At 34.9% G+C, this 27,486-nt stretch overlaps 3 protein-coding genes across 3 annotated transcripts in view; 2 read left to right on the top strand and 1 right to left on the bottom strand.

The window, feature by feature from the left end:
- Window positions 1-27,486, top strand: part of LOC134750990 (NADH dehydrogenase [ubiquinone] 1 beta subcomplex subunit 3) — a 519,415-nt gene that overhangs the window by 141,221 nt on the left and 350,708 nt on the right. The gene's annotated exons all lie outside the window — the stretch shown is intronic.
- The window catches only part of LOC134751280 (uncharacterized), a 223,096-nt gene that overhangs the window by 86,003 nt on the left and 109,607 nt on the right, over window positions 1-27,486 (bottom strand). The gene's annotated exons all lie outside the window — the stretch shown is intronic.
- Window positions 24,527-25,830, top strand: LOC134751214 (lipase 3-like). Its single transcript, XM_063686597.1, has one exon. It carries the CDS (start codon window positions 24,544-24,546, stop codon window positions 25,828-25,830), a length of 1,287 nt encoding a protein of 428 aa, XP_063542667.1. The 5' UTR covers window positions 24,527-24,543.

The following is a 27,486-nucleotide window of genomic DNA, read 5'->3' as shown; positions in this document are numbered from 1 at the left end:
ATGGTTATTAATTTGCTTATTATTAGGTATTAATGACTTTTTGGCAGATATTTGCTTTACGATGGGATAGAGACTGGACAAGGATAGAGGTGGAGTATATAAAAAAATATTTTGTGCTTTTCAGTGGGTTGATTTTTAGGGTTCCGTACCTCAAAAGGAAAAAACGGAACCCTTATAGGATCACTCGTGCGTCTGTCTGTCTGTCCGTCTGTCACAGCCTATTTTTTGAGAAACTACTGAACCAATTAAGTTGAAATTTGGTATACATATTTAAGTTTGTGACCCAAAGATGGACATGTAACGTAAACAAATAAAATTTAAATATGGGGACTACTTTTGGGGGGTAAATGAGAAAATTAAAAAATAAAGTTTTTCAAACCATATCGTGTTACATATCAAAGATCTCATTGTGAGAAACTAAATTTTTTTTTTATAATTTTAGGATTAACAGTTTAGAAGTTATTCAAGAAAATATACAAGAAATGACCATTCCCCCGCTTTATCTCCGAAACTACTGGGTCTAAAATTTGGAAAAAATACACAAAATAGTTCTTTACCTATAGATCACAGGAAAACCTATTAGAAAAGTGTAGTCCTGATTACCAATTTTAAATCGTTACGTATAGTTACCAAATGGTAATCAAAATGAAAAATTATCAAAGAAACCTAATAAAACAAACTTCTAACCTCATAAAAATATGTCAAATTGAACATAGCCTTAGTCATAGTCGACTTTTTTTCTTTTTGATAATAAGGCGTGAAATTTAACATTAAAACTTTAAGGTTATAGGTTCAATTAAGTAGGTAACACTGTTTTTAGTTTAAAAATAATACATTTTGCAGCACTTTTTCATTTTAAACATTTAATATTATTTTATTGAGCCATAACTATTGAACTAATTTTATAAAACCAATTTCTTTAGTAAAAATCATTTATTTACACAATACAATAAAAATGTGCACACTACATTTAAAAAAAATACAGCAATTGAGAAAATCTTTAAAAAAATCTAGTTCTAGTTACATGTAAGTGTGGTGGTGATTTCTTTTAGAACGAATCAATTCTAACACATTCAGTATCCAACCGTCTCCAAAAATATTCCCCTTTGACATTAAGATTTGATCTTTCATTAAGACTGTCGGTATATTTTTTTTGATCTGTCTTTATTTTCTACTAGGTACTTCAGCAGCCTGACGTTTAATATCAAATTCAATAAAGCTACCTTTCAAGAGGAAAGTGGACGACAGCTTCCTTATACAAAAGCAGTCCCCGTTTTCCTCTCTGGATATTAAATTATAAAAAAATAAAAACAATTTTTATGACTTTTCGGTTTTTTTGTATTATAAGTTAGGAGCGTCCAAAAATTTTATCCGTCGTAATTTGGTTTTCGCTCCTAACTCTTATAATAATTAAAAACTCCTAAAAATAAATTAAATAGCTTAGGTAATTTATAATTATGTAAATCAAATTGCGTAAAAATATTTTCCATCGTGTCAATTAATATCCAGAGAGGAAAATGGGGACTATGTTTATACGTATAAGCGGCCGTCTACTTTCCTGATAAATATAAAATCAACATCAAAGATTATTAAATTATGCGAAACTCTAACCAAAATTGTCTACAAAGTAATTTTGCGCAAGAGGCAAAATGTGAAAAGAAAATATCAAAGAAAATAAAAACTCTTAGCGACTTGAGAAATGCGTTAAGTGCAAAATTGTTTTTGCGGTAGAAAATGTCGAATTTATAGGCAGTTATACTTTTGAGAAAAGGCATACGTAAGTTTGTAGTTAAAGTTATTGTGAATTTGTGTGCTGCTCACACCGAGAATAACAAAAAACAATAGTTGGCATAATTGTTATTATGAATATTTTTAAGGTACTTGCTGGTTTAAACTCACGATTTTTGACACATTATTAAATTATAAAACGGGACTTAAACGCGTATTATTTAGTTTTAAGATTTACCTCCGACGTTTCGAGGACGGCGTTGTCGCCGTGTTCTCGGAGAAGACTGGCTAAAGTTGACATCAACATTTTCTAGCCGCGCGAGTTTTTCGAACTACCCGTGCAGTTGATAAACAAGACCAAGTGCGGGTAGTTCGAAAAACTCGCGCGGCTAGATGTTGATGTCAACTTTAGCCAGTCTTCTCCGAGACCACGGGGACAACGCTGTCTTCGAAACGCCGGGGGTAAATCTTAATTTAAACTTATACATGATTAATGCGTTGCGATGCGTGGTTGTTTTTATAATTATTTTTTTGTTAAGGTTTTCCTTTATTTTATGAAAAGTTAAAAGCCGACTTGAACCTCAATAGACAGATAATCGACCGAGCGAGAACGCAGATCTCCCAATTTCACTTTATTGCAAATGACAATATGTTTGTTATTCATACAGTAGGTATTCTATTGAAAGAGTCACAAATATTGACAAAATTATCTTGTTAAATTCAGCTTTCTGACCTTGAAAGACTATCAAATACTTGAAAAACCATGATTTATATTTGAATTTGACAATTTTCTCTACTTTTCCTACTACTTATTCTACTACTACTTGAAGCCATAACCGAGTTTAACAGTGTGAGCTACGGCCCTGGATTATTGAATTATACATCAATTTCTTGGATAAATGTAATTTAATCCACCCTGACCGACCGCAAATTGGGTTAGACTACAACAATTTGGAGTTTACTTCGGCTTATCTCCTTAAGAGGAAGCATATAAATACAGGAAAACAGAATGGGACAGAAGATATGGCACGCGCAAAACTTGCGACGGAAGATTTGGCAATCGCGCGGGTTTGAACGTTTTACCTCTATAACTCTAAAAGTAGGTATCCCTGTTTCAAATTTGTTCTCCGTTCAAAATAATCTAAATATTTAAAAAATGTACATATTTAAGAAAAATATAGTCTTTAAAGCCATTTCCGTCGGTAGAAAAAAGCGGCATATTTAAAAAAAATATTTTTTTGTAATTTCTACTGACAAATTTGTTTAACAGGCTATAAAACAATGATTAGGATTTCTTGTGAATCAAACCCATAATTGGGTGAATGCGTAGGGGAGACCGAGGTGATTTGTGACAGAGGAGAGTTGTGACATTGTCGATTTTTTGGAATCTATTAATTAATAACGAGATCGCAATAGCGCGCGTTTGTTACTTCAAGTTACTAGCTAACAAACGTGCACTGTTGCGAACTCGACAATGTCACAACTCTCCTCTGTCACAACTCACCTCGGTATCCCCTACAGCTAATGTGGTTGTCAATACTAACGGTATGATTTTTTTATTTTTTTTATTTTATTAATTCAAAAAATTTACACAGCATTACAGCGAACTAATACACTGAGAAATTTATAATAGAAAGTATTTATACAACTAGGTACATGATACAGTCTAGAAAGGACAACAGAACAAATGTAAGAAAAAAAAACTAATACAAACAAAACAGATGATTCACGCTTATCCATCGCCTCACAGTACCTCATACATTCTTTACACACATGATATATTCTATGTAAAGTAAACTCTAAATGACTCAACAATTAAAGTCCGTGAGTGTACCTAAATGCGAAAATAGGTATTCAGGGAGGCTTTACACTGCTCCTTTTATGTACTTTATAATGTCGAAATTGATTATTATTCGCCCATTGTTCCCACATCAAACGTCACATGTACACACGCCGGTTAGCCGCTACATTCATAAACCCATCAAAGCTATAATGTACATCTTCGATAGGTACAAACAATTCGTATTAAAATATATATAAGCGCGCTGTATATTTATAAGCAAATTCTATCCCGGTCAAGGCATGTTTAGTATTGCATAGTCCTTTTCAATGTAAATGCAAAAAGCTCAATTTACGGCGTGGTGCGTGGTCTTGGTCATAGATTAGTAGGTATATGTTATTACTGTAAGTCTAGGTACGCGACGCGCGGTTCAAAGTCTCTTTGCTGGCCGAGGTCGGCAATATTGATTGAAAGTCCATTGCTGGCGCGTCTCGCAAAAACCGGCCAAGTGCGATTCGGACTCGCGCACTAAGGATTCCGTACCACTACGCAAAAAACGGCAAATAAATCACGTTTGTTGTATGGGAGCCCCACTTAAATGTTAATTTTATTCTGTTTTTAGTATTTGTTGTTATAGCGGCAACAGAAATACATCAGCTGTGAACAATTTAACTGTCTAGCTATCACGGTTCATGATATACAGCCTGGTGATAGACAGACAGACAGACAGAAGCGGAGTCTTAGTAATAGGGTCCCGTTTTCACTCTTTGGGTACGGAACCCTAAAAATGCCTGCAACACGATACATTGCAGCCTATCATTAGGAACGTAAAGACAGTATTTAATTTAATTTAATTTAAGACGTAAAAGGGTAAAAACGGGAACATATTACTAAGACTCCGCAGTCCGTCTGTCCGTCTGTCCGTCTGTCTGTCACCAGGCTGGATCTCATGAACCGTGATAGCTAGACAGTTGATATTTTCACAGATGATGTATTTCTGTTGCCGCTATAACAACAAATACTAAAAAGTACGGGACCTCTGTGCGCGAATCCGACTAGCACTTGGCCGGATTTTTTAATACCCGAAATGCGTTTTTTTTATTAGCAATTTAAGTACGCATTTAAATGCGGAAAATAGGAATTTAAGCTCAGAGGTTTTACTCCTTTCATGTATGGTAATGTCGCAATTGATTAATATTCACGGCCTTTGTTCCCACATCAAACCTCACATCATGTATACACGTCGGTTAGCCGCTATTCACGGCCCGTAACCTGATCCAAAGGTATACTATGTACACACAGTTATGTGCAATATTATAGCAGTTAATTAGAAAAATGAAAACTTAGGGGAAAACTATAACTTTTTGTAAAGGTCGCCGTTGTCGGACACGACATGGAGGCTATATACTGGAAGTATAAAAAAATATCATGAAAATCGGCTTTTTTACTAGCTCGCGGAAATTCTTATAAAAACTACCTACGAAAATATACAATTGTGTACTATAATTATAATTTAATATCTTGCCTATTATTTCCAATCAAATATTTACATATAAACCCATGTCATTAAGAAAAAAATAAACTTTTCTATAAGACGGTCTTCGTGGCAGAGCGTATAGTACTAGTATTCCATCATTCACTTTTTTGTTGATTTTTGACCAAATACTTGGTTTTGTTTATTTTCTTGAGGCTTTAAATGATAGTGCCCATGACAAATTAAGTAGTCGGTAGCGTCATACCTGACATGCGCGAAAGGGGTTTGACTACAGTCCCCAGCCGGGCTAGCACATGATTGGCGCGAGAGTATCTCGCCGCGACATAGACTACCCGTCCCCCTTTAATTTATACAGTTAGTAAAAGACGGGTACTGTCGCGTCAATCATGTGCTCGGCCTACAGGCTGGCCTAATGCGGGTTGCGGGGTGGGGTTAATATGTACAGAGATATTTGACCCCTCCTGCAAACAAAATTTTATCTAATATCGCTCCTGCAGTCTTCATTATTGCAAGAAGAACATGACTGAAAAAGCAAAGGTATCAAATTGATAACCTTCTCCTTCGATATTTTTGAATTCTTTTAAAAATATACAAATGCCTAAAGTAAATAATAACTTAAAACAGCTCTTGTCTATAGTTACTCATGAAATAAAGCTATGAAAACGGATTATATCGCGTACATTAAACTTATACATCCCGACGTTTCCAACCCTTTACACCGAGAACGTCGGGATGTATAAGTTCAATATACGCGATATAATCCATTTTCATGGTTTTATTTCATAAGTATAAATAGTTAAACTTTATTGCAACCACTTGTTATATCTCAAAAATCCTCTCGATCTAACATTACAAGTGTAATAGCTGCCTGCAGACAAATAAATTTCCACTACCGTATAAATTCTATGTAACAACTCTCTAGATGGTCCCAAAACTAAACGTAGACATATTTTCAACCTTAAAACAATAAAGATAAGGTGCAATATACCTATATATTTGAGCTTTGTACCGAGTGCTGTAAATGGCGCTTATTTAAAGATAAAACGCTGGAGAATTTTATTTGGTTTCATATCAGGTTCAGTTACCCTATAAATGTAGGTATATTTTAAAATTATATGTTTTTGCTGCGTATAGCGGCCTACGCAGCAAAGACATATAATTTTAAAATATACCTACATTTATAGGGTAACTGAGCCTGATATGAAACCAAATAAAATATAATTTTAAATAATTTCATGGTTTAGACTGACTTCTTTTTATGTTAGTATGTCTCACAACAGTTTAAATTCGATTACATATAATTTTATGCACAATTAGATAAAATCTATTTGTTCCTGTATCTAGTTTTATAGTAAATTCCGATTTTTTATTCAAATTTCCGCAGTATTTTAGTTTTACAAAATTACATATGTTTTAAGACTAAATGTCGGAAAATTTGGAAAATCTGGAAAAGTTTTTTTAGTACCTATGTGATTTAGGCGGTTTTGTTTTGGGGTTTGCAATTATTTTATATTTATAATAGGTATATCACAAATAGTGTAAATTTATGATGGTACTAAGATTTTTCATGTCTTTTACCAATAATTGTATATTTACATAAATTATGATTTACCCTATGTAACTTCTAACACTGATTTAGCAGTAAAAATTGATGTTTAAATTTTATTTAATCTTTTTCCCAGAATCAGTAAACAATTAGCTCCATGCATTAATTTATTTTTATTTTTGGATTCATAATTTATATCGTTGGAACATCGGAAATGATAAAAATACTTGTGTAAACCTTAACATTATTTTATTAAAAAATATTTAAAATGTTGAAAATTTTTGAGCGGTTGAAACGCTCATAATTTTAGGCGCGAATTCGATTCGAGCGTTTCGCTCACTAGCTTTTCGCGGGCAAATTTTTGTACTTTTTATTTATAATTTTAAGTAATTAAATGGTAATTTAAAAACGGAAATGCATTTGTAACATTATATAACGGTAACAAACATCCGAATAAAACATATTTCGTTCAAATATAAACTTCATGCATGAGGCTAATTATGTGATTTTTAATTTCGGGCAAAAAGAAAAAATCATGCATTTAAGGGTTAGCTTTAGGAATGATATTTGATTATAAAGATAGGTGTCATTTTTGTTCTTGGAACCTGAATTTTCAACTTGATCCTATTGTTTCTTAATAGTAAATTACACATCAAGAGCTTAAATTAAAACAACCAATTTCACCCCGAGCAAATTATCGATTCCGAGCGAAGCGAGGGCCGATACAGAAAATATATAATAAAAAAATATTATGGGACAATTTTACTCAGATCGACCTAGTCCCACAGTAAGCTCAATAAGGCTTGTGTTATGGGTACTAGACGATGATATATATAATACATAGGTATATACTTTTAATTAAATGTAATCAAATATTATTTACCGAAACTTGACGTGTAAACAATTACCTGTATCAATAAAATTATGATTATTATTATGATTACTTATATACATTAGAAAACATCCATAACTCAGAAACAAATATAAAAAAAAGAAAAGATTATTTATAGTGAAATTAAAATATCCTTGCCCTAATTTATAAAATAGGAAATTCAATTAATTGCATATGCCAATCGGCATCAGAGTGCTCTTTCATGTGTGTATGCACTCATATGCCAGAGCCACTGGGCTATGCACAAATGCATTTCCACTGGAGTGCAATAACGTTGAATGCAGCTAGAAATGGCCAATTTAATTTACAACCAATCGCGGGTCAACAGCCTATGTCAATTGTTTATTAGTTGGCCATTCGTAAATCACACTAGTATAGTTCGTTTGCCCCGAAACCTTTTGGCACAGACATTAGCTGAGCCACTTTCCTTTTCACTTAGTTTCTAAGTATTATCGTTTACTTTTATTATGTACCTATGTCCAACTTTTTGAATAAACTCTTTTATTCAAAAATAATTAGAGATTCTTCTCTCCCCATACAAAGTTCTCGATTCCCCATACAAAATTCACCCCCCTTCACCCCCTTAGGGGCTAAAAATTTCAAGTTTTAGATTTTTTTGTTGTTTGTGTACTAATACTATCTTACATAGCCAAATTTCAGCTTCCAAGGACTTCAGGAAGAGAGTTTTGATGATCATCAGTGAGTGAGTGATTCAGTGACAAAATTGGGGTTTTAGATATGAATAAAATGTAAAGTACAAAAGCTATGCAATTGAAATTTTTTATGCTAAATAAGTCCACTATTGATATCATATCCCGAGAATTTTGTTTATCTGGTATAATCCAAACCCAAGTTATGAGGGTTCAAATAAACGACGAAGCGCTTCGAGAAAAGGCAGGTACCTAGTGCCCTTGCGCTTCGCTTTGCTCGTCTCCAGCTAAATTAAGAGAGTATATTTGCAAACCTCTTTGATTTATTCTTATAGCAACTATAAATATCTGTGAGTTTGATTCTAGTCATTCTGTCAATAATCATTTATTTATTAAAATGTCAGTATAACAAAAAAAAATAAGAATACAATAACAACTTAAGACTAAACTTAAGCCTAGTCAAAAAGTCCCTCCGAGTTGTCCCTGGCGCAAAGGTGCCCATCACACTAGCCGCGTTACCACGTTGAATTGCGATAGACAACCTTTGCACCAGGTACGAACCCGCGCGGGCGCCAGACCCCTTCTCCCTAATGCGACGTCCCACTTCCCTAATAAAGGCAATAGCCTCTGTCCCCCAGCACCCATTAGTCTCAAACGCCAGTCATACTTTAATCGACATCGACTTATAGTTTTAATTGTCCTCGCACGATTTAAACGTCAAACCAAATTGCACCCGTCAAGTCGGGGTACCTATGTTAATTGACCGAGCGTTAGGAAAGTTCTACGTTTCAAGTCGCGTTGTATGTTCTATACCTGCTGCTGCTTTCTATGCTAGCGGAAAGAAAGTTTCTTAGTGTATTTTTATTAGTTTCATAATGAGTCTCGTCGTTATTTATATATATATTATATATAGTATATATGTATATTATATTTGTATATATGTAATTGTATGTTATTTTTATTTTATTTTTGCTGTTGTATTTGTAGCACCGCCCACAATTTCTCTGCTTAGCCTTAAGGTTGACTGATAGAGAATGCCTTATGGCATTAAGTCCGCCTTTTGTACTGTAAGGTTTTCTTTTGTGCAATAAAGATTAAATAAATAAATAAATACCTCAATGGCGATGGCGCGCGCGTGTATAGAGTAACATGCCTGTTTGAATTCTCGATCTAGGTACGCATAGTTTCCAAAGACAAATGGAAATGTAACATTGTTACATGTCAACTGTCACATTTGCATATAATCTAAGCCGCAGACATGCCAGATACAGTGGCAACATTGTTTATGCAACTTTGTTGCTTTGCAATTTTGTTGGCTACAAATTCTTCACAAAGTAAATTGGGTTTTATTGTTCTGGTAGTCTTTTTAATAGATTAAATTCTGCCCTGCTTATCGCAAATTCAGTAATCACACTGGAAAAATCATGCAATTGTTTATCTTGTACTCCTTTTAAGGCCGTTCCATTGGTTTGCCGCTGTCTCTGTCACATTTCGCAAGAAAGAACGGGAAAGATCATGCGCGCCAAGTGTCAAGTCTGATCGATTTTTGTCGATTTTTATTTATTTTAAAAACGTTACCCTACAATATCGAAATTCGAAAGCTATGAAATTATTATTTAAGTTAAGATTGTTTTTTCTTCTTTTTTTGTTTATAGTATCACATAATAAATAACCGAGTAAAGTTGGATTAAAAGTCCGAGTTAGAGGTTACTTTGGGAATTAATTGTATCGAGCGAAGTGTCATAATTCGTGTATCGGAAGCTATGATATTAAAGATAATATATTATAGTCAAGAACTACATATATTTTTTCCACGTCTACGAATATCAACGCCTCTTAGAAAAACAGGATTATATAAGGAGATTTTTCGCCTTCTGGCTCAGGGAACCGCCTTAAGGTCTTTATTTAAACTATTTTATTCATGCAAGTACTGCATTTGCGATAAGAAGGGAAAAACGTACTCGGTTAGAATTGAAGGTTTGTTATTGTCTTTTTTTTACTTGGGTGATTTTATTGAACTATAATAATAAAATAATGTTAAATGCACCTTGCAGTGGGTTAACCTGAAGAAGCTTTGGCTTTCCAATCAGCGTGATCTGGTTAAGTACTAACCTTTATTTTTATTTTCTTACACTTGTGATATTTATATATATTATAATATATATTTAGTATTGTATGTATGTATGCTAGTTTGTATTTTATGTATTTTAATCTTTAGTGTTATTTCTTTTTTTAAATATTAATTTGTACATACTGTAAGTTTGTCTATCTGACCTGGCTATAGTTTTCCACTCATCTACTCGAAGGTTAGCTGGAAGAGATCCCTTATAGGGATAAGCTCGCCTTTGTACTTCCATTACTATAATTTATTTTTGTAAACCTGTGTTGTGTACAATACAATAAAGTGATTACTACTAGTACTACTACTAACTACGCCGAGGTAATTTTAAAAATCACGAATATCTACTAAACTAGAAGCACTGCACATTTTGGCTATACCCAGGTAGCAAAATGACGTCAGGGACGTCATAATGACGGCATTATTACGTCATAATGACGTCGCTGACGTCATAATGACGTATAAATGGTACTGGGGTATACACGATACTGCAATGCTTATACTCATACTCATACCAATTTATTCGTAATATTCTTAAAATATTACATGTCAACATCAGAAAATAAATTATTATCACATCGATTGATTGATTGATTGTCAATATGGGTTACAGAGGTCTTAAAACTATTTACAATATGTAATTACATAGGATCTCCACATTGTGCCTACAAACTGGCATACAAATTAGATTAAACTAGCCTAAGTCCATGCATATCATATTAACTTAACTATTAAGGAACTCGCCCACACTGTAGAAACATTTCCCACACAGCCAAGCTTTCATCATTTTCTTAAATGTTGTATTCTTTTCCCCTTTAAATTCACATGATGTATGAATTTTTAGATGCTAATTCATCATTGAGAATAATGAAAACAAATTATGTCTAGAATTAAAGTTGCAATAAATTATGTTTATTAAATTAAAATTACATTAGAAATAATCATAAGGCATCTTGCTTACTATTGCAACAGTAGAAAGTGTTAGTAGACAGATATTAGCGATTATCAAAATTACCCTGCTTTCGCAGTTACAGTCATACCAAAATGCATCATCATCATCCCAGGTAGCAAAATGCCGTCATTATGACGTCAGCGACATCATAATGACGGCATTATTACGTCATTATGACGTCGCTGACGTCATTTGACGTCATTTTGCTACCTGGGATTAACTTAAGAGTTATTCTCTTGTCGGCGGAGTATCTTCCAGCTTTCCCTATCCCGCGCCAGCTCTTTGACTTTTTGATACGACACGACCCCTACTTTTTCTTTCACTTGATCTAAAAAGCTGCGTCTGGGTTTTCCTCTACCCCGCTTCCTTCCTATCCGCCCCTCCAGGATAGTTTTAAAGAAGTAGTCGTGTCGTATTAAGTGTCCAATCATTTTCCCGCGTCTATTTGCAATAGTGTTCAGAATAGCTCTTCTTTCACTCACTCAAATGCACCTTTATAAAAACAGAATCACTTAATAATTGAAAATAAGCAATAAATGTCCTTCTACGATCAGCTTTTTGATAAAAATACATAGATTTACAAGTAAGAAACATATAAGTACAAATAAATATCAATCACAAGCCGATTAATAAGGCGGCACCAATCTCAGAAGAGGCAAAGGAGATATATTTATTTGTGTATAATTATATTAGTCAGTATACTGTCAGGCCGTAGATGAGTTTAATTTAGATTAAGGTACGATGGGACTGGCGTAATCTTAAGATTAAAAGTCCCTAAATAAATACATGAATAAATAAAAAAAGCCGATGTCGATTTTATAGTGTCGATACGCAGCATCCAGTCCTAAATAAAGAAAAAAACTGTTTTTACGACACACCAGTGCCGTTTTTACGATCATCGATAAAAAGGTGAAACGTGCTGATTTTACCGAAATAAACGTTCAGTGTTTACCCCAAATAGGAAAAATAGATTGAGTATTTATAGTTTATTTTTTGTAGGATAAGACATACCAAAGATAGATATAACTCCGTAATAGATGGATACAGTCTAAGGAAAAAACGTGCCTCGAAAACTAAGAAAATTTGATTCTCCAGAGGGCGCTACTAGTTTTGGCCTACTGTCGTATAGATGGCGTTGACGGTTTCGTTTGTTATTTAACAATTTTAACGCATACCAGTGAAAGAACATGGGTCAAAATCGAAAAAATAATTAATGCAAATAAAAAAAATCATTTATCTATATTTAAATACATTCTATCATATTTTTATAAATCTTAATTTTTAGTTTTAAAGTGTGTCGACAGATGGCAGTGAATTTACTGGGGTTACAAAATTTACTATAACAGTACCGCTCTAGTATAAGTTACTCTATGGACATACGAAACAGTAAGTACTTAAATCCAGGCACATTATGCGGTATGAAGTAAACAATAAAGTAATAATCAGACTAATTATTTATTTAACGACACTACACAATTAAATAGCAGTAAACTATAAATAAACTTAAAATAAAGGCCTTAAAAATAAAAGCGGCAACAGAAATACATCATCTGTGAAAATTTTAACTGTCTAGCTATCACGGTTCATGAGATACAGCCTGGTGACAGACAGACGGACAGACGAAAAAATTTAAATAACATCAAAGTAATTAGTACTATCAAAGAGGATATAATAAGATAGAGCGGTACTGTCATAGTAAATTTTGTAACCGCTGTAAATTCACTGCCATCTATCGGCATACTTTAAAACTAAAAATGAAGATTTATAAAAATACGTTAAAATGTATTTAAATATGGATAAATGATTTTTTTATTTGCATTAATTATTTTTATATGATTTAGACCCATGTTCTTTCACTGATATGCATTAAAATTATAAATAACAAACGAAACCGTCAACGCCCTCTATACGAGAGTAGGCCAAAACTAGTGGCGCCCTCTGATCGAGAAACAAATTTTCGTGATTTTCGAGGCACGTTTTTTCCTTAGACTGTGTCCATCTATTACGGAGTTATATCTATCTTTGGTACTACGGATAGGACCGTGGGCATTACGACGGTAGAGTGGCTTCCATTTTGCGGCGTCTACGCCAATAAGCGCTTGTCTTCTAGAGTTGGGTTAAGCCTCTGCGCCGTGTTTCATAACACAATGTGTGAAAGTGTTATCATAAACGTCAAACTTCTATGAACTTGTGACGTTTAAAATAACACGCACACTGTGCTAACAAACACGGTGCAGTTAGCTTAGTCTAACTAGTGGCGTATAATACGAGTACGATTGCTACGCCGTAGGAGCAGAGTATTTTCCCGTTACGTAGCAAAAACGCGCGTTACGAGCGTTGGCTGTCAGGCGAATTTGAACAACGTGCACTGACATCAAATCGATATTAGAATCAGGGATCGAATATACAAATTAAACGGTATTCAATTTCGGTATCTCGGTTGTTTATGTATAATTTTCCATTTAATTTAGGTGATCCGATAACTCATTGCCCTTATCTAAACACCATTCTACAATATCAAAGAAATATTTCATATGCTACGCGATATTTTGATTTTAAGTTATACCGGTAACGATCCCTGATTAGAATGATATTGGAATCATATCAGTTAGCTGTCATAGTGTCATTGTCATTCATTTCACTCAAACTTATCCGCACAAGTATTAGTGCGAGCGAGGCGCGCGCGGATGACAGCTATCTGGTATGATTCCAATATCGGTTTGATGTCAGTGCACGTTTGAATTGACCTGTAAGTTAAAAAAAAATAAGCGGAAATAATAAACGACTGACCTTTTTATTGGAATCCATTTTAAATCCATCATAAAATTCATAAACCATAAAACAAATTCACAGGTTATAAGCACAAAACTTTTAACACAATAAACCGAAAAAAAGTTTTCAAGTTCAATTTCCTTGCACGTAATTTGACGATCCTGTTTTCACTTTTAAGAAAATTCAAAGGCACTTTCTGCAAAACAAAAGGCATTTTCGAACTTAGATCGAAATGTAAACTGTAAATTAAGCTAATTTTGTTTGAACTCAAATTTGGAGCGCTTTAATTGTTTAACAGTAAATATTTAATCAAACTATCTCTCTAATTAAGAAAACCAACAAACAATCAACATTATAAACTTAGAATAAATCCAGAGGCCGTGAGTTCAAGTCTCACCCAAGGCAGTAATTTTTCCACTTTTAAATTTATTCTAAGCTTAATAGCATCGATCGCAGACGTTTCTGCTTGTTAAAAATTAACATTATAAACGTAATTTAACAACGTCTAAAGTCGTGATTATTACAAAAAAACTAAATTCACTGCACGATTCGGACCTACATCACTCATCAGGCAGTTCTTTTTTTTAAGCAGCAGAATTTTGGAAATCTATTAAACAAACTATAGTTCTTATCAGTTCTTATTAAGAAAACCAACTAGGTACCAACCAACTTTATAAGCTTAATTTAACACAAATCTAAAACCACATTAATAAAAAAACACACAGTTCGGACCTGTATCACTCATTCGCCGTTCTTTTTTCAAACATCAGAATGTTAAAAAGAGTTGTTTTTAATGGCATCGAAACGGCCGGGCGCGGTGAGCGGTCAGCTGGCTCTGATACCTATCACTCGTTTTTTGTGGCTCGATGTGAGGGTGGGAGCGGAAAGCGGGTGAAAGGGGCGTTTAAAAAGTGCCTCTGTGTATATTAAATACAAAAATAAAACATAATTTTGTTTTTTTTTATCATGCAGATGCGTCTGCAGCGCTGACTCAGTGCTGACGAAGCATCTTGTGTAGAATTACCAGTCGAATAGAATTGTTAAGAAAACTAAACAACTAATATTATTTTAAATATTTATCGGATTATAGAATAAATACCAAAGTTGAGTTCAAAATAAAAAAAAACTTGGGGTGTCTCAGGTTTTCAGTGGCTCAAGTAACACAGTGTATATTGACATACAAAGTATTTTACTGCATCTTATATTATATGAAGCAATTGAACACTTTTCAACATTTGATATACATTTAACTTTACCTGATATGGTGATTTAAGCGGTACTAGTAGATTTCATTGGTTATTTAAGCCAGTAAGATAAGTACGTCACCACCTTTTTTTTTTAAATATAATGGAAATATGAATCCAAGATTTCACTTAAATTTTTCCTACCGTGTTTGTTACCACCATGCATAGTGCTAGTGTAGTAGTAAAAAAAAAACATCAGAGAAACGTTATATAATGACCTATGTCAACTACATGGAAAGGGCCAGACGGAGACCGCAGATACGGAAGGCCAAAAGGAAGGGAAGGCGAGATCGTAGAGATAGCCGCGGAAAATTGGACGGAAATAGCGTCTAACAGAGACAATAGGAAATGCCTAGAAGAGGCCTTTACCCGCCGAGGGGTCCACACCTAAATAATAACGTGTTCAAATATCTTTAATTAATAATTATTCTTATCTCAATGAACAATTTATAAAAAAGGGAAAATAATAATAATTGCACGAATGTGAATTAAAACAATAAATTATTATTCATAATCATTTTACAACACTACATAAATTTTAAAGGCATGCGATTTTAAAAAGAAACAATGTAATCAAAGTGAATTAAAATATTTATCAGTACGGTGTTTACTCACTACTATTTTTAGTCGCTTTTGGCGACATGTTTCGGATTCTTTGGGAATCCATCCTCAGGCACGAGTGTCCGCGGCGGTTGTACGTCGTGCACTGTGACGTATACGCACAATAGTGAGTAAAAACCGTACTGATAAATATTTTGAAATATGTCTCACGATAGTTTAAGTGCGAAAAGTAAATTAATTATAAGAAAATATTGCACGGCCAATATTGGTAATAATGAATTGGAATAATAAAGGCTTTTATATTTTTATTTTATTTATTTATTTATTATGTCAACTGCATTGCTTAAAATCGGTTTAACGATCTACATTTGGATAAATAAAATTTTATTTATTTATTATTAATTTAATACCGCTTCCGCTCCTCCGTCGGCGCCCGCTAAGTGATCATGCGTCACTGTGGACGTCGGTTGACGTGTCGACCAACCCCATTTATCTTTACGATATTGTCTGCTCATACACGGTACGTCTATTATTTAATACATATACTAGCCTCTACCCGCGACTTCTTCCGCGTATAACCCCAAACTTGGCAAACCTCTGTTAACATTCACTACGATCGTAGACGATAACGCGTTCCGCTTTGTATCTAAAACCTTTCATACAAGCTCTGGAGTCAGCCAGGGTTCGATACTTGGGCCGCTGGTTTTTGGGATCATGATTAAGGATCTTGCAATAGCTCTTAAATCTGCTTGCTCTATGCTGATGACCTCAAAGTTATTTACAGTGTGCAAGAGGTATTCGACTGTGTATCTCTCCAGGAGGACAGTCTTCTCATGCGCTAGGACCGTCTGTCCTGGGCTGTCTGCGAATTTAACTGGTGTCGTTCCAAATCCTTTGACACGGTGGACCACCAGGTAGCAGGCCGGCGCCCTGGTCATCATGGCCATCGTCGTATCTCATAATAATATTCGACGACCGGTCTGGCCTAGTGGGTAGTGATGGGGATGGTCCTGGGTTCGAATCCCGGTAAGGGCGTTTATTTGTGTGATGAGCACAGATATTTGTTCCTGAGTCATGGATGTTTTTTATGTATTTAAGTATTTGTATAAGTATTATATATATCGTTGTCTGAGTACCCACAACACAAGCCTTCTTGAGCTTACCGTGGGACTTAATCAATTTGTGAAAGATTGTTCCCTATACTATTTATTTGTTTATTTAACATACTTACCTTTATCTAGGTTATAAATAATATATGTGTCAATTTTTAAAAACATCTATCCGTTTTTGCGTTACTGAGGAACAAACAAACACATATCCCGACTCACATTATGATATGTCAACTCAATAACCAGTTAATTATATTAAAAACGGGCCACATCAATACACGGTGTATATCTATTATGTATGTACGAAAGCTATTTATAAAACAAATGGAATACGTAAATGTAAGCCGTTGAGGTAGGTTGTTTGTAACAATACCCGTATATTATAGAGGGTAGAGGTAATGAGAACGTTCTCTATATATAATTTTGTGTTCTACTCACAAAGCCCTTTTATTTGGTGGTATGTTTAAAAGAAAAAAGTTAAAAACTTTGTACTGCCGACTTTATGACGTCACAGCAACTACCGCCACCACTTTCGCCCTTGTCATCTCATATATTTGTATTCAGGACATAAACTGAATGCATTGATACCATATTCACCCATATCTGAGATGACATGAGCGAAAATCGATTTCTAGAAGACTCCTCGAGTAAAGGCCACGCCACTATTGTGTCCAAATCGAAATTGTTTTCTGTACAACTTTCACAGAAACTGTTTAGAATCTCTGATTTTATGATTTTCTAATACTTGATCAGTGATCAATACTCGTGCTTTTAAACCTGAGGTCATGGGTTTCGAACCCCGGCGCGAGCGTTAAATTTTTCAGACGTACAAACCATAAAAGTTTTGCACGTTATCGACTATTGTTGATAAGGACAAAACTCTGTTTGTTGCAGATTCATTGAAACGAAGTCAAAGGGATGTCGTACAAGATTTATTTCGTTGTATTTACATATTGGTATACCTAAAAAGTTTTTATCAGAAAAAAGTTTTTAATACCTGCTGCCTTTTACATTTTGGTACTGATTTCATCGTATGCGATATGCGTTAACATGTTTTAACAAGAATCTTCGGCATCTTTCTATATAATTGATAGTGTTTTTGTTTATAGGTGCTACTACCATTCGCAGGGGAGTTTAGGGGAAAAGTGTCGTAAAGGACCCAGGTCTCGAAAGAGCCACTTGTATTATTTCTGTTGTTTCAGCGCGAATGCTTATAGGTGACAGGAAATCAAAGTTGTTAAATACTTAAAAAAATAAAAGCTTCTACAAAACTCGTTCCGAAACCACCACAATAATGCAATGGCTCTTTTAAAACCTAGTTCCTTTATACCACTTCTCCCCTACTTCCGTTTTCACCATTAGCCCTGCTTTAAAATCAAACAATTCAACATACCTAATTCAAGCTAAGTCCAGTTCTTGCTAATAACTTATACAAACTTATAAAACACTACAAAATAAGCATAATTACTATATTTGAAATTATTTATTCTACTTCCGTTTAATAAAATACAAAATAGTATGAAAATAACTTTAACCCCAAAGTTATTTAATTCTTACACAGCTAATATACTAACAAAATAACTACATGTAAAGCGCCATCTACCGTAAGCCCTCTGAAATTACATTTCGTTCCCTTTGAAACTATACGTCGTAACCGCCATTTGAATATGAAGAAATTACTCCCTTATTGAAATCAGCTCGTTTATGTAACCTCCATAGCTCACCGGGTATTTGTCTCGGGTTATCAGTGTACGCGAGATCTACCTATACCAAATAAGGTCAATATGGGTTTAGCGCCACTTCCACCACCCCACTAACCCGGGGTTAACCGGTTAAACCGGGTCTCCGGCAAGCTCTATTCTCCATACAAACGTAGTTCCGCTCTCATTTTAAAACGAGTAACTAGTTTCCTCTGAAACTTTGTACTTACAATAGGATAAGGTATATCTATGTCTGAAATTAGTGTATGCAGCTTCAGATAACGTACTTAAAAAAATACAGCGAATTTACGTTAGTCATACAAAACTTGTTTTTGCTCTATTTCGTTTGTTTTATAAACTGGAGCTATATAAACTAATATCTGACCTAGATATACCTCATGTCATTGTATGTGCAAAGTTTCATTACAATCCAAAACGTAGTTTTAAAATGAAAACGGAACGTTTGTATGGGAAGATGAAATTGGGCCGAGCTAGAGGTGGGTGGGGGGTTGAAAAATTGAAATAAACAAGTCCCGTAATATGGGTATGTTGAGTGTTTCCCTTATTACAAATCTCGAGGTCTCACTAAAATTGTTTTACGTTAACCGAATGGTTAGCGTTAGTAATAGATAAAGGATTCGTACGGCACACGTAGCGAAACTATTGTCTCACGGTCTTTATATGAAAATAGGGTGGCCATGTGTTTAGGTCAGATAGATATAGTCTCAGACAGGTTACACTCAAGGGCATTGCAAAAAAGTGTCCAGTATGTGACGCTATTATTTTAACACTTCTGATAAAGCTAATAGTAATAGCCTTTATTTCATGCTTCTTTTTTACAATTACATAAAATTTCACTATTTGCATGTCGCTTGTGCGGAAAAGGCCTCCCCCAGTTTCTCCCATTCCTTCCTATCCTGTGCTGTTCTCCACCAGTATCTGCCGAAGTTCACTAGCTCGTCTCTCCATCTTTTATATGGTCTTTTTGCTTTCTCGCTATTCCTATTGGTGACCATTCTGTGACACGTTTAGTCCACCGGTTATCCGTTGTTCGACATATATGGCCAGCCCAGGCCCATTTGCTCTTTTTTATTGCGTATATTATATCTTTTACTCCAGTTTTCTCTCTTATGACTTCGTTTCTGATTCTGTCCTTAATTTTAATTTTTAACATTGACCGTTCCATAGCTCTTTGACAGATTTTCAGTTTATGAATATGTTTCTCAATGGAGCTCCAGGTTTGGGCACCGTAAGTTAAGGTAGTTAGGACAGCAGTATCAAATACCTTTTTCTTTATGGCCGTTGCTGTTAAAGCTAATAAGTAGCTGTTATTTGGCATGATAACGTTTAATAACTTGGCTTTAAATTCAACGGTATATAATACAGATACCTGAAGATTACCAATGTAGCTGCCATACGCATCACATCCTCTACAAGCTTTTTCTGCAATGCCCCAAAACTGATATGGTAAATAAAGGAGAGGATTACCTAGTACGGCACACGAGGCATAACCTGCATAACTATTATTGTGGATTTACTAAAATCGTGTAACGAGTTGCTTTTTATCTCTAAATTCATCCTTAAGAGGAGCAATGAGGCATGCAATTTGGTATTAAAGTAATAAATAAGTGGCGGGAGAGGGTAGCAATTAAAAAGTACTATTGCTAATCCATACTAATATCCATACTAATCCATACTAATATTATAAATGCGAGAGTCTGTCTGTCTGTCTGTCGGTCTGTGTGTTACCTCTTCACGCTTAAACCGCTGAACCGATTTAGTTGAAATTTGGTATACAGATAGTTTGAGCCCCGGGGAAGGACATAGGATACTTTTTATCCCAGAACTCACCCCTCAAGGGGGTGAAAAGGGGGGTAAAAATTTGTATGGGGAATCAATAACCGCTGAACCTATTTAGATGAAACTTGGTATGGGGATAGTTTGAGCTGTGGGAAAGGATATAGAGTAACTTTTATCCCCGAAATCATCCCTTAAGGGTGTAAAAAATGGGGTGGAAATGTATAGTGTGGACCAATTTGGGGGTGAAAAAATTTGTTTAAGAATTAAGGTACCCAAATTACTAATTCCACGCAGACGAAGTCGCGGGCAAAAGCTAGTATATAATAAAATGCGAAAGTATGCCTGTCTGTCTGTTACCACTTCACGCTTAAACTGCTGAACTAATTCAGATAAAGTTTGGTATGGATATAGTTTGAGGGTCGGGGAAGGATATAGGGTAGTTTTTATCAATCATCATCATCATTCCACGCAAAGTCGCGGTCAGAAGCTAAATAAATAAATTGGTTTGGTTACATTCAGACATTCAAAAATGATTAGTTATATGTTATTTACATTAGTACATCTCCCGACCCCGACCTAAGTTGGTTTGTTATTGAAAAGCGCCAGCTGGTGTAAAGTGGGTCAAACCTCGTTCGTCATTCGTGTACGTAATTTCAACCTAGCGCAAGTATTGTTTCGAGGCGGTGGGGTGACAACACATCTGTAATATTTAATGAACGTTTCTAAAGAGTATATCAGAGCAAGCGGGAAAACTTCAACTTTGAAATGTATTTGGAAGTGTGTCATATGGACTCGCGCGCGAGAACGCATCTCATGTTAGACCTCCTGTGTATTATTTTCCTATTATATTAAAATTTATTTACATTTCCAGTTTATATTTAGTTGAATAAAATTGAAAGTTAAAGGCAGATGTTTATTCTAAATATTTAAGATTTTTTAGGGTTCCGTAACTCAAAAGGAAAAAAACGAAACCCTTATAGGATCACTTTGTTGTCCGTCCGTCCGTCTGTCAAGGCCCTTTATCTCGGAAACCCGTGGAGGTATCGAGTTGAAATTAAAACTATAACAGTCCCTTGAAGCTGTGAAAAAAGATACGGTCGTTTATGCCGCAAAAAACGTTTATTTCGGCACTCAATGGAACTTTTATTTGTTTTTTTTTCAAGTATTAGTCACACTACTATATATAAACGCGATTTTTATCTATTTCAGTTTATACTATAAGAGAATCAAAATTTATAGGATTGTACCCTGACCTAGAAATTTGCCAAGTAATATCGTCTTATACACTAGAAGTACAGGGAAAAATCTAACCCCTAGAAAAAAAATGTTTGTATGGAACCCTCGGTGGGCGAGTCCGACTCGCACTTGTCCGGTTTTTATTAATTACTAGCGATCCGCCCCGGCTTCGCACGGGTGCAATGCTGATGTAGTATTCATATAAACCTTCCTCTTCAATCACTCTATCTATATATAAAAAAAAATTAAAATCCGTTGCGTAGTTTTAAAGATCTAAGCATACATAGGGACAGACATCCATCCAGACAGCAGGAAGCGACTTTAGTTTATATTATGTATTTAGTGATATTACTGGGCTATTCAAAAGCTCGAGATTGTTTTATGTAGTAGTTTCTCCTACAGTTTTTTGATTTCGTCAGTCAGCAGTCTTAAAATTCGTATAATCTTTGCCAAGCACGCAAACCTTAAGAAAGGTTCTTAATGTTTTTACTTGAAAAATATTTTATTAGGTTATTTGACTAGTCAGTCAAATCAGTTTTATTTTCCTAACTGTCAAAACGATTTGCCACTGGAATTTATATAACACACTAGCAAGTGACGTCGTCTAGTCTTTATATTTCAATACGATTTATAAAACAGAAATTGTGTCTAAAAATAACTGTGGCAAATACGTCGGTGGCAAACAAGCATACGGCCCGCCTGATGTTAAGCAGTCTCCGTAGCCTATGTACGCCTGCAACTCCAGAGGAGTGCTACATGCGCGTTGCCGACCCTAACACTCCGCACCCTCATTGAGTTCTGGCAACCTTACTCAACGGCAGGAACACAACACTATTAGTAGGGTCTAGTGTTATAATAATTTATTTTAAATACAGTCAATATCCGTATTATTCTAAAAACCGGACGCCAAGTTGCCGAGGCGTCTCAAATAGCGTAGCGAGCCTTATATTAACTTTACTGTGTAATGTAACGAACGTAATTTAATTTAGCAAGAAGATTTTGTATTCGTTTTTTGGTTGGATTAATTTGAAAGGCAGAATATTGAAATATATAAGCAATTAGGTACCGTAACCTTTTGCTTTGTTGCCAGGCACACAGGAATAATGAATGCATTAAAATTCTTATTATTTGATGGTGAATTCTTTTTTACGATTTGTTTTTATGTCATTGTATAATATTGTGTATTATTGTAGCAACAAATCAAGATATTATCTGCTTATCTATCTATCTTGTTCAGAAACATTGTTATAATATTTATTAGATTAGAATCACTTTATTCAAGTAAAATAATACCTTAATTATTTGTCCTTACAGAACCGTCATTTTAAATTCATTCTGGTACCTATTATTTTAAACATGTTTATTTCTTTTCATCACACTTGCTCGAAAAAGATCTCATTTCATACAGGTGTACTAACAGACAAAGGCCTATATTGTTCCTGCGGGAATTCCCTGTGGATGTGGATTGTGAAAAAACAGCTATAACTCCCTAGGCTTTATGCTGGCTTAATGCTTGGCTTGGGTCTGTGCCTTCGCTGCATTTGATGAAAGAATGACAATATGGCAGACGAATGTTTGAAATGTCACCGTATTTAAGAATAGGGAATATTACGCAAAGCTCTGCGTAGAGGGCGTCACTAGCACAATCACAGGGCGTACCACGAAACACGAATATCTAAATAGTCAAAAAAATTATTAAGCTATCTCCATGTTTGAAAATATGTCAGTCGCGAAGAGCAATTGTGCTAGATCCAGACATTTAATTTCACACTCAAAATTCTCATTTAAAAACTTCCCTTTCATTCCTTCCACACAAAAACATACTCATAACGCCCACTGCCAATATCTACGTTTAGAAAACAAAAGACAGCTGAAACTATGAAAACCAAAACGTCACAACTCAAACAATACACGTTCTAAAATCAACCTTAAACCTAACCATTTGAGTTCACAACCGATGCATTTGTTCTCGGTGTGAGGGCTGTTTTATTCCAAGTGGACATGAAAAATGCGCGGTTTCTATACACGATGGTCCGTGTGGCTATGCCAGTATGGCATGTCGGAAGTATTCTGAAGATATTAAAAGCTACATACTCGTGGAGCCTGTATGACCTAGTACCTGTATGATCTGTACTTATTTAGATAAAGATAGATAAACCATTTATTCGCTTGCCACAATACACACTTATAGACAAAAAATAAAAACAATAAGAATACCAAAATAAAAATAAAATAAAGAACAAGAAGCATCAATATAAGCTAGGTAGGTAGGGTTGCTGTGTACGTTGCAGCAAAACAAAAGGGTTCTGGCTCAGTAATACGCTCCACTCTTTCGGGTGAAGCACTGATAATTCTGCCTTATTTAACTTTTAAAAACAAAAAAAAATTGTTTTTTTGTGATAAATAAATGATGTATAATTTATGTTGGCGTTTTAATCCAAGGGATGTAGATAATCATATGGGTTTGATATTTTAAATAAGAAAACGTTATCTGCGTTAGTATGTGTGTGTGTGTTCGTCGGGTAGTCACACAAATCTCTGTTTTGACATTTTGCTGGGACATCAGTTAGCCGCGACCGCGACCAGTGAAACCTGTGTCGAAACGTCAGTAAACAAAGGTAACAAAATAAATTCGCGATTTTAAATGTGATTTAATAAACGTTAGCTGCATTTTGATGACTTTTTTATTTTTTAATAGGCCCATTTTACGGTATAGGAAAAATATTAAAATTAGAGCCCAGAAAAATACGGTACATTGAGTGCGATGGTTAAAGAAAAGAGAGTTTCAACGGTTACAAATAATATCAGTCAGATTTATAGTTCCAATATAGAACTTATTCTAAATTAAAACCAATTCTCGATAAACAAAAAGCTGACACCGTATTTCCATAAAGCTGGTCAGCTGGAATAATATTTTATAAATAAATTAATCAATATCGCTTTGTTTCCAGATTGCAGAATGGGCCCGTATGGCTTGAACCTCCTGGTCTGCTTCACCTTATTCGGTACCTTGACCGATGGACAATTAAAACTTCCACCTTACCCCCCAGATGTCTACTACACACCAACCTTTCCGCAACTAGTAGCCAACAATGGATATAAGGCGGAAACACACCAGGTTACAACTGAGGATGGATACATTCTAACGCTATTCAGAATTCCACGGGGAAAGAAATGTCGTGGTCCCATAAGACAACCTCCGGTGCTGATGTTACACGGATTTTTAGGCAGCGCTGACGGTTATATAGATGGTGACCCAAACACAGATCTTGGATACCTGATTCCTGACGAATGCTACGATACGTGGTTCGGTAATTATCGAGGAACATTTTACTCCAGAGCTCATGTAAAATTGAACCCTGATATAGATAGAAAATTCTGGCAGTTTTCCACTGATGAAATGGGAATATATGACGTGCCAGCGTTTATAGATTATGTCTTATATAAAACAGGGTCAAAACAGCTAAATTACATGGGATTTTCTCAAGGAGGTGGGACGTTTTTCATCATGTGCTCTGTAAGACCTGGCTATTGCAATAAAGTAAAGCTCTATATAGGATTAGCGCCTGCTACTAGACACTTAAACACAAGATCTCTACCATTCAGACTGTCAACGCAAGCTATCAATGGAATTTTAGAACCACTAGAAGACGCCGGCATTTACGAGATTTTAACTAAAGGTTACCCTATCCAGAGAATCCTAAATTTTATTTGTCAGAACGAGATACTGGCTGGTATAATTTGTGGACCTTTAGTCGCCATTCTGGATAATCCCAATCCAGGCTCAATACCTGCTAATAATTTAAGAATAGTATACGAGCATACGCCAGCAGGTATTTCAACTAAATTAGCAGCTAGATATGGACAAGCAATGACTGAGACGGAATTTTTGATGTTCGATTATGGGCCTACAGCAAATACACAACTTTATGGGAGCGCTATCCCGCCAGCGTACAATTTTTCAGCAGTAACATGTCCTGTCGTTGTGATTCAGGGTCGTAATGATGGGATTGTAGACATGAGGGATTCTCTATGGGCCGCAAAACAGATGCCTAATCTTCTCGAGTATTATAACGTTTCTGATCCGCTTTGGACACACTTTGATAATATCAGAAGCCAGTATATACCTAAATATACGTTTCCGACTATAAGGAAGTATTTAAGAGAGTATAGTTCAGATGGTGGTAATGATTTAGATGATGAGTCTTGGTTTAAACCCATTGGGGACTCCTACTGGCTAAAATAGTCAGCAAGTGATAAGAAAGCCAAAAGGGTGTTCAAATATTACGTAACGCAATTTGGGGGGAGGGGGGGGTCTTGTAAAACGTTACGATGCGTTACAGGGGCGGAAAGGGGAGGTGGAACAAGGCGTTAAGTAACGTTTTTATTTTTATTTTATAAAAAAAATACACATACGTCACATACATAATTCATCCATCGTCAAGTACCTAAATTATAAAAATCAGTTAAAATATTTCTGGACTTATGTGTGTATTTAAAGATTAAGTCACTTTATAATTATGGAGTAGGTACCTAGTGATTGTTATTCTTTCATATTTATTTTATTAAATTAATTTTATTGTCTCATTACAACAGACATATTTTTGTTATTTAATATTTTTACATGAGTATATTAAGTAGGTCATTTCTATTTATAATGAAAAAATTACATATAACATTTCATATTTATATTTCTTGTTAATTCTACCCTAAAGATCCTTTTTAGGAGATAAAATATTATATTATATGATGGTTTTGTTCTTATGTGATGGTGGAATTCTTGCATGTTAGTTTTTATTTTTTGACGATCGTGATGTGAATTCTTATAATATTGACTTAGACAAAGTTGTACTATAATTTATTTCATGAAATAAATAATGTAATCTATTGTACTCAAATCCCCCAAAAAATTTGAAAACTATAAAAAAAAACCGGCCAAGTGCGAGTCAGACTCGCGTTCGAAGGGTTCCGTACATTACACAATTTAAAGAATGTATTTTTATGTGAAACGTGAGTGAAATGTCTTAAAAAAACCCGTAGGGGTCGGATTAAAAACTAAGTAATCAAGTCCGACTCACGCTTGACTGCAATTTCTAATAGGTTTTCATGTAATTAATCTATAGGTAAAGATCTATTTTGTGTATTTTTTTTTCAAAATTTTAGACCCAGTAGTTTCGGAGATAAAGTCGGAGATAAAGGGAATGGTCATTTTTTTGCCTATTTTCTTAAATAACTTCGTAATTATTTATCCTAAAATTATAAAAAATATATATTTGAATTTTTCACAATGACCCCTTTCATTTGATATATAACACGATTTAGTTTGAAAAAACTTTCTCATTTACCCCCCAAAAGTGGCCCCCATGTTTAAAATTCATTTGTTTACGTTACATCTCTCTCTTTCGTCTTTGAGTCACAAACTTACATATGTATCCCAAATTTCAACTTAATTGGTCCAGTAGTCTCGGAGAAAATAGGCTGTGACAGACGGACAGACAGAGAGACGCACGAGTGATCCTATAAGGGTTCCGTTTTTCCTTTTGAGGTACGGAACCCTAACTAGCTCAAAATTTCTATAAGTATATTTTTCGTTCCTTCCGTTCCATTACCGTCATCCAAAGTTTATAAAAAAATGGTAACAGAAAGGAAATAAACATCATGGGACACCTTTTTTCCCTTTATGGGTCAAAAGAGCTCATGGTTCTGAGTAAAAATAACATTAAATTTTCCAATTAAAAAATAGTGTAGTGTACAGGGCGGACACGCCATACATCAAAAATCACTTGCGTTTCTATGTGTGAACGGCACGTCTGTACACGCGTCATGCGTCATGGTGTGAGTAAGTTGCTTAAAAATAGTACTGAGCGGCCGGCAAACGGCCGTCAATCTCATGTCGCGGGGC

The sequence above is a fragment of the Cydia strobilella genome, chromosome 21 (genome assembly GCF_947568885.1).
Source record: "Cydia strobilella chromosome 21, ilCydStro3.1, whole genome shotgun sequence".
Taxonomy (NCBI): Eukaryota; Metazoa; Arthropoda; class Insecta; order Lepidoptera; family Tortricidae; genus Cydia; species Cydia strobilella.
Note: the sequence above shows the minus strand (reverse complement) of the source record. Positions and strands in the feature narration are given on the sequence as shown.

Excerpts from the sequence above, each read along its gene's own strand:
- LOC134751214 (XM_063686597.1), top strand. The coding sequence starts at position 24,544 with ATGGGCCCGTATGGCTTGAACCTCCTGGTCTGCTTCACCTTATTCGGT.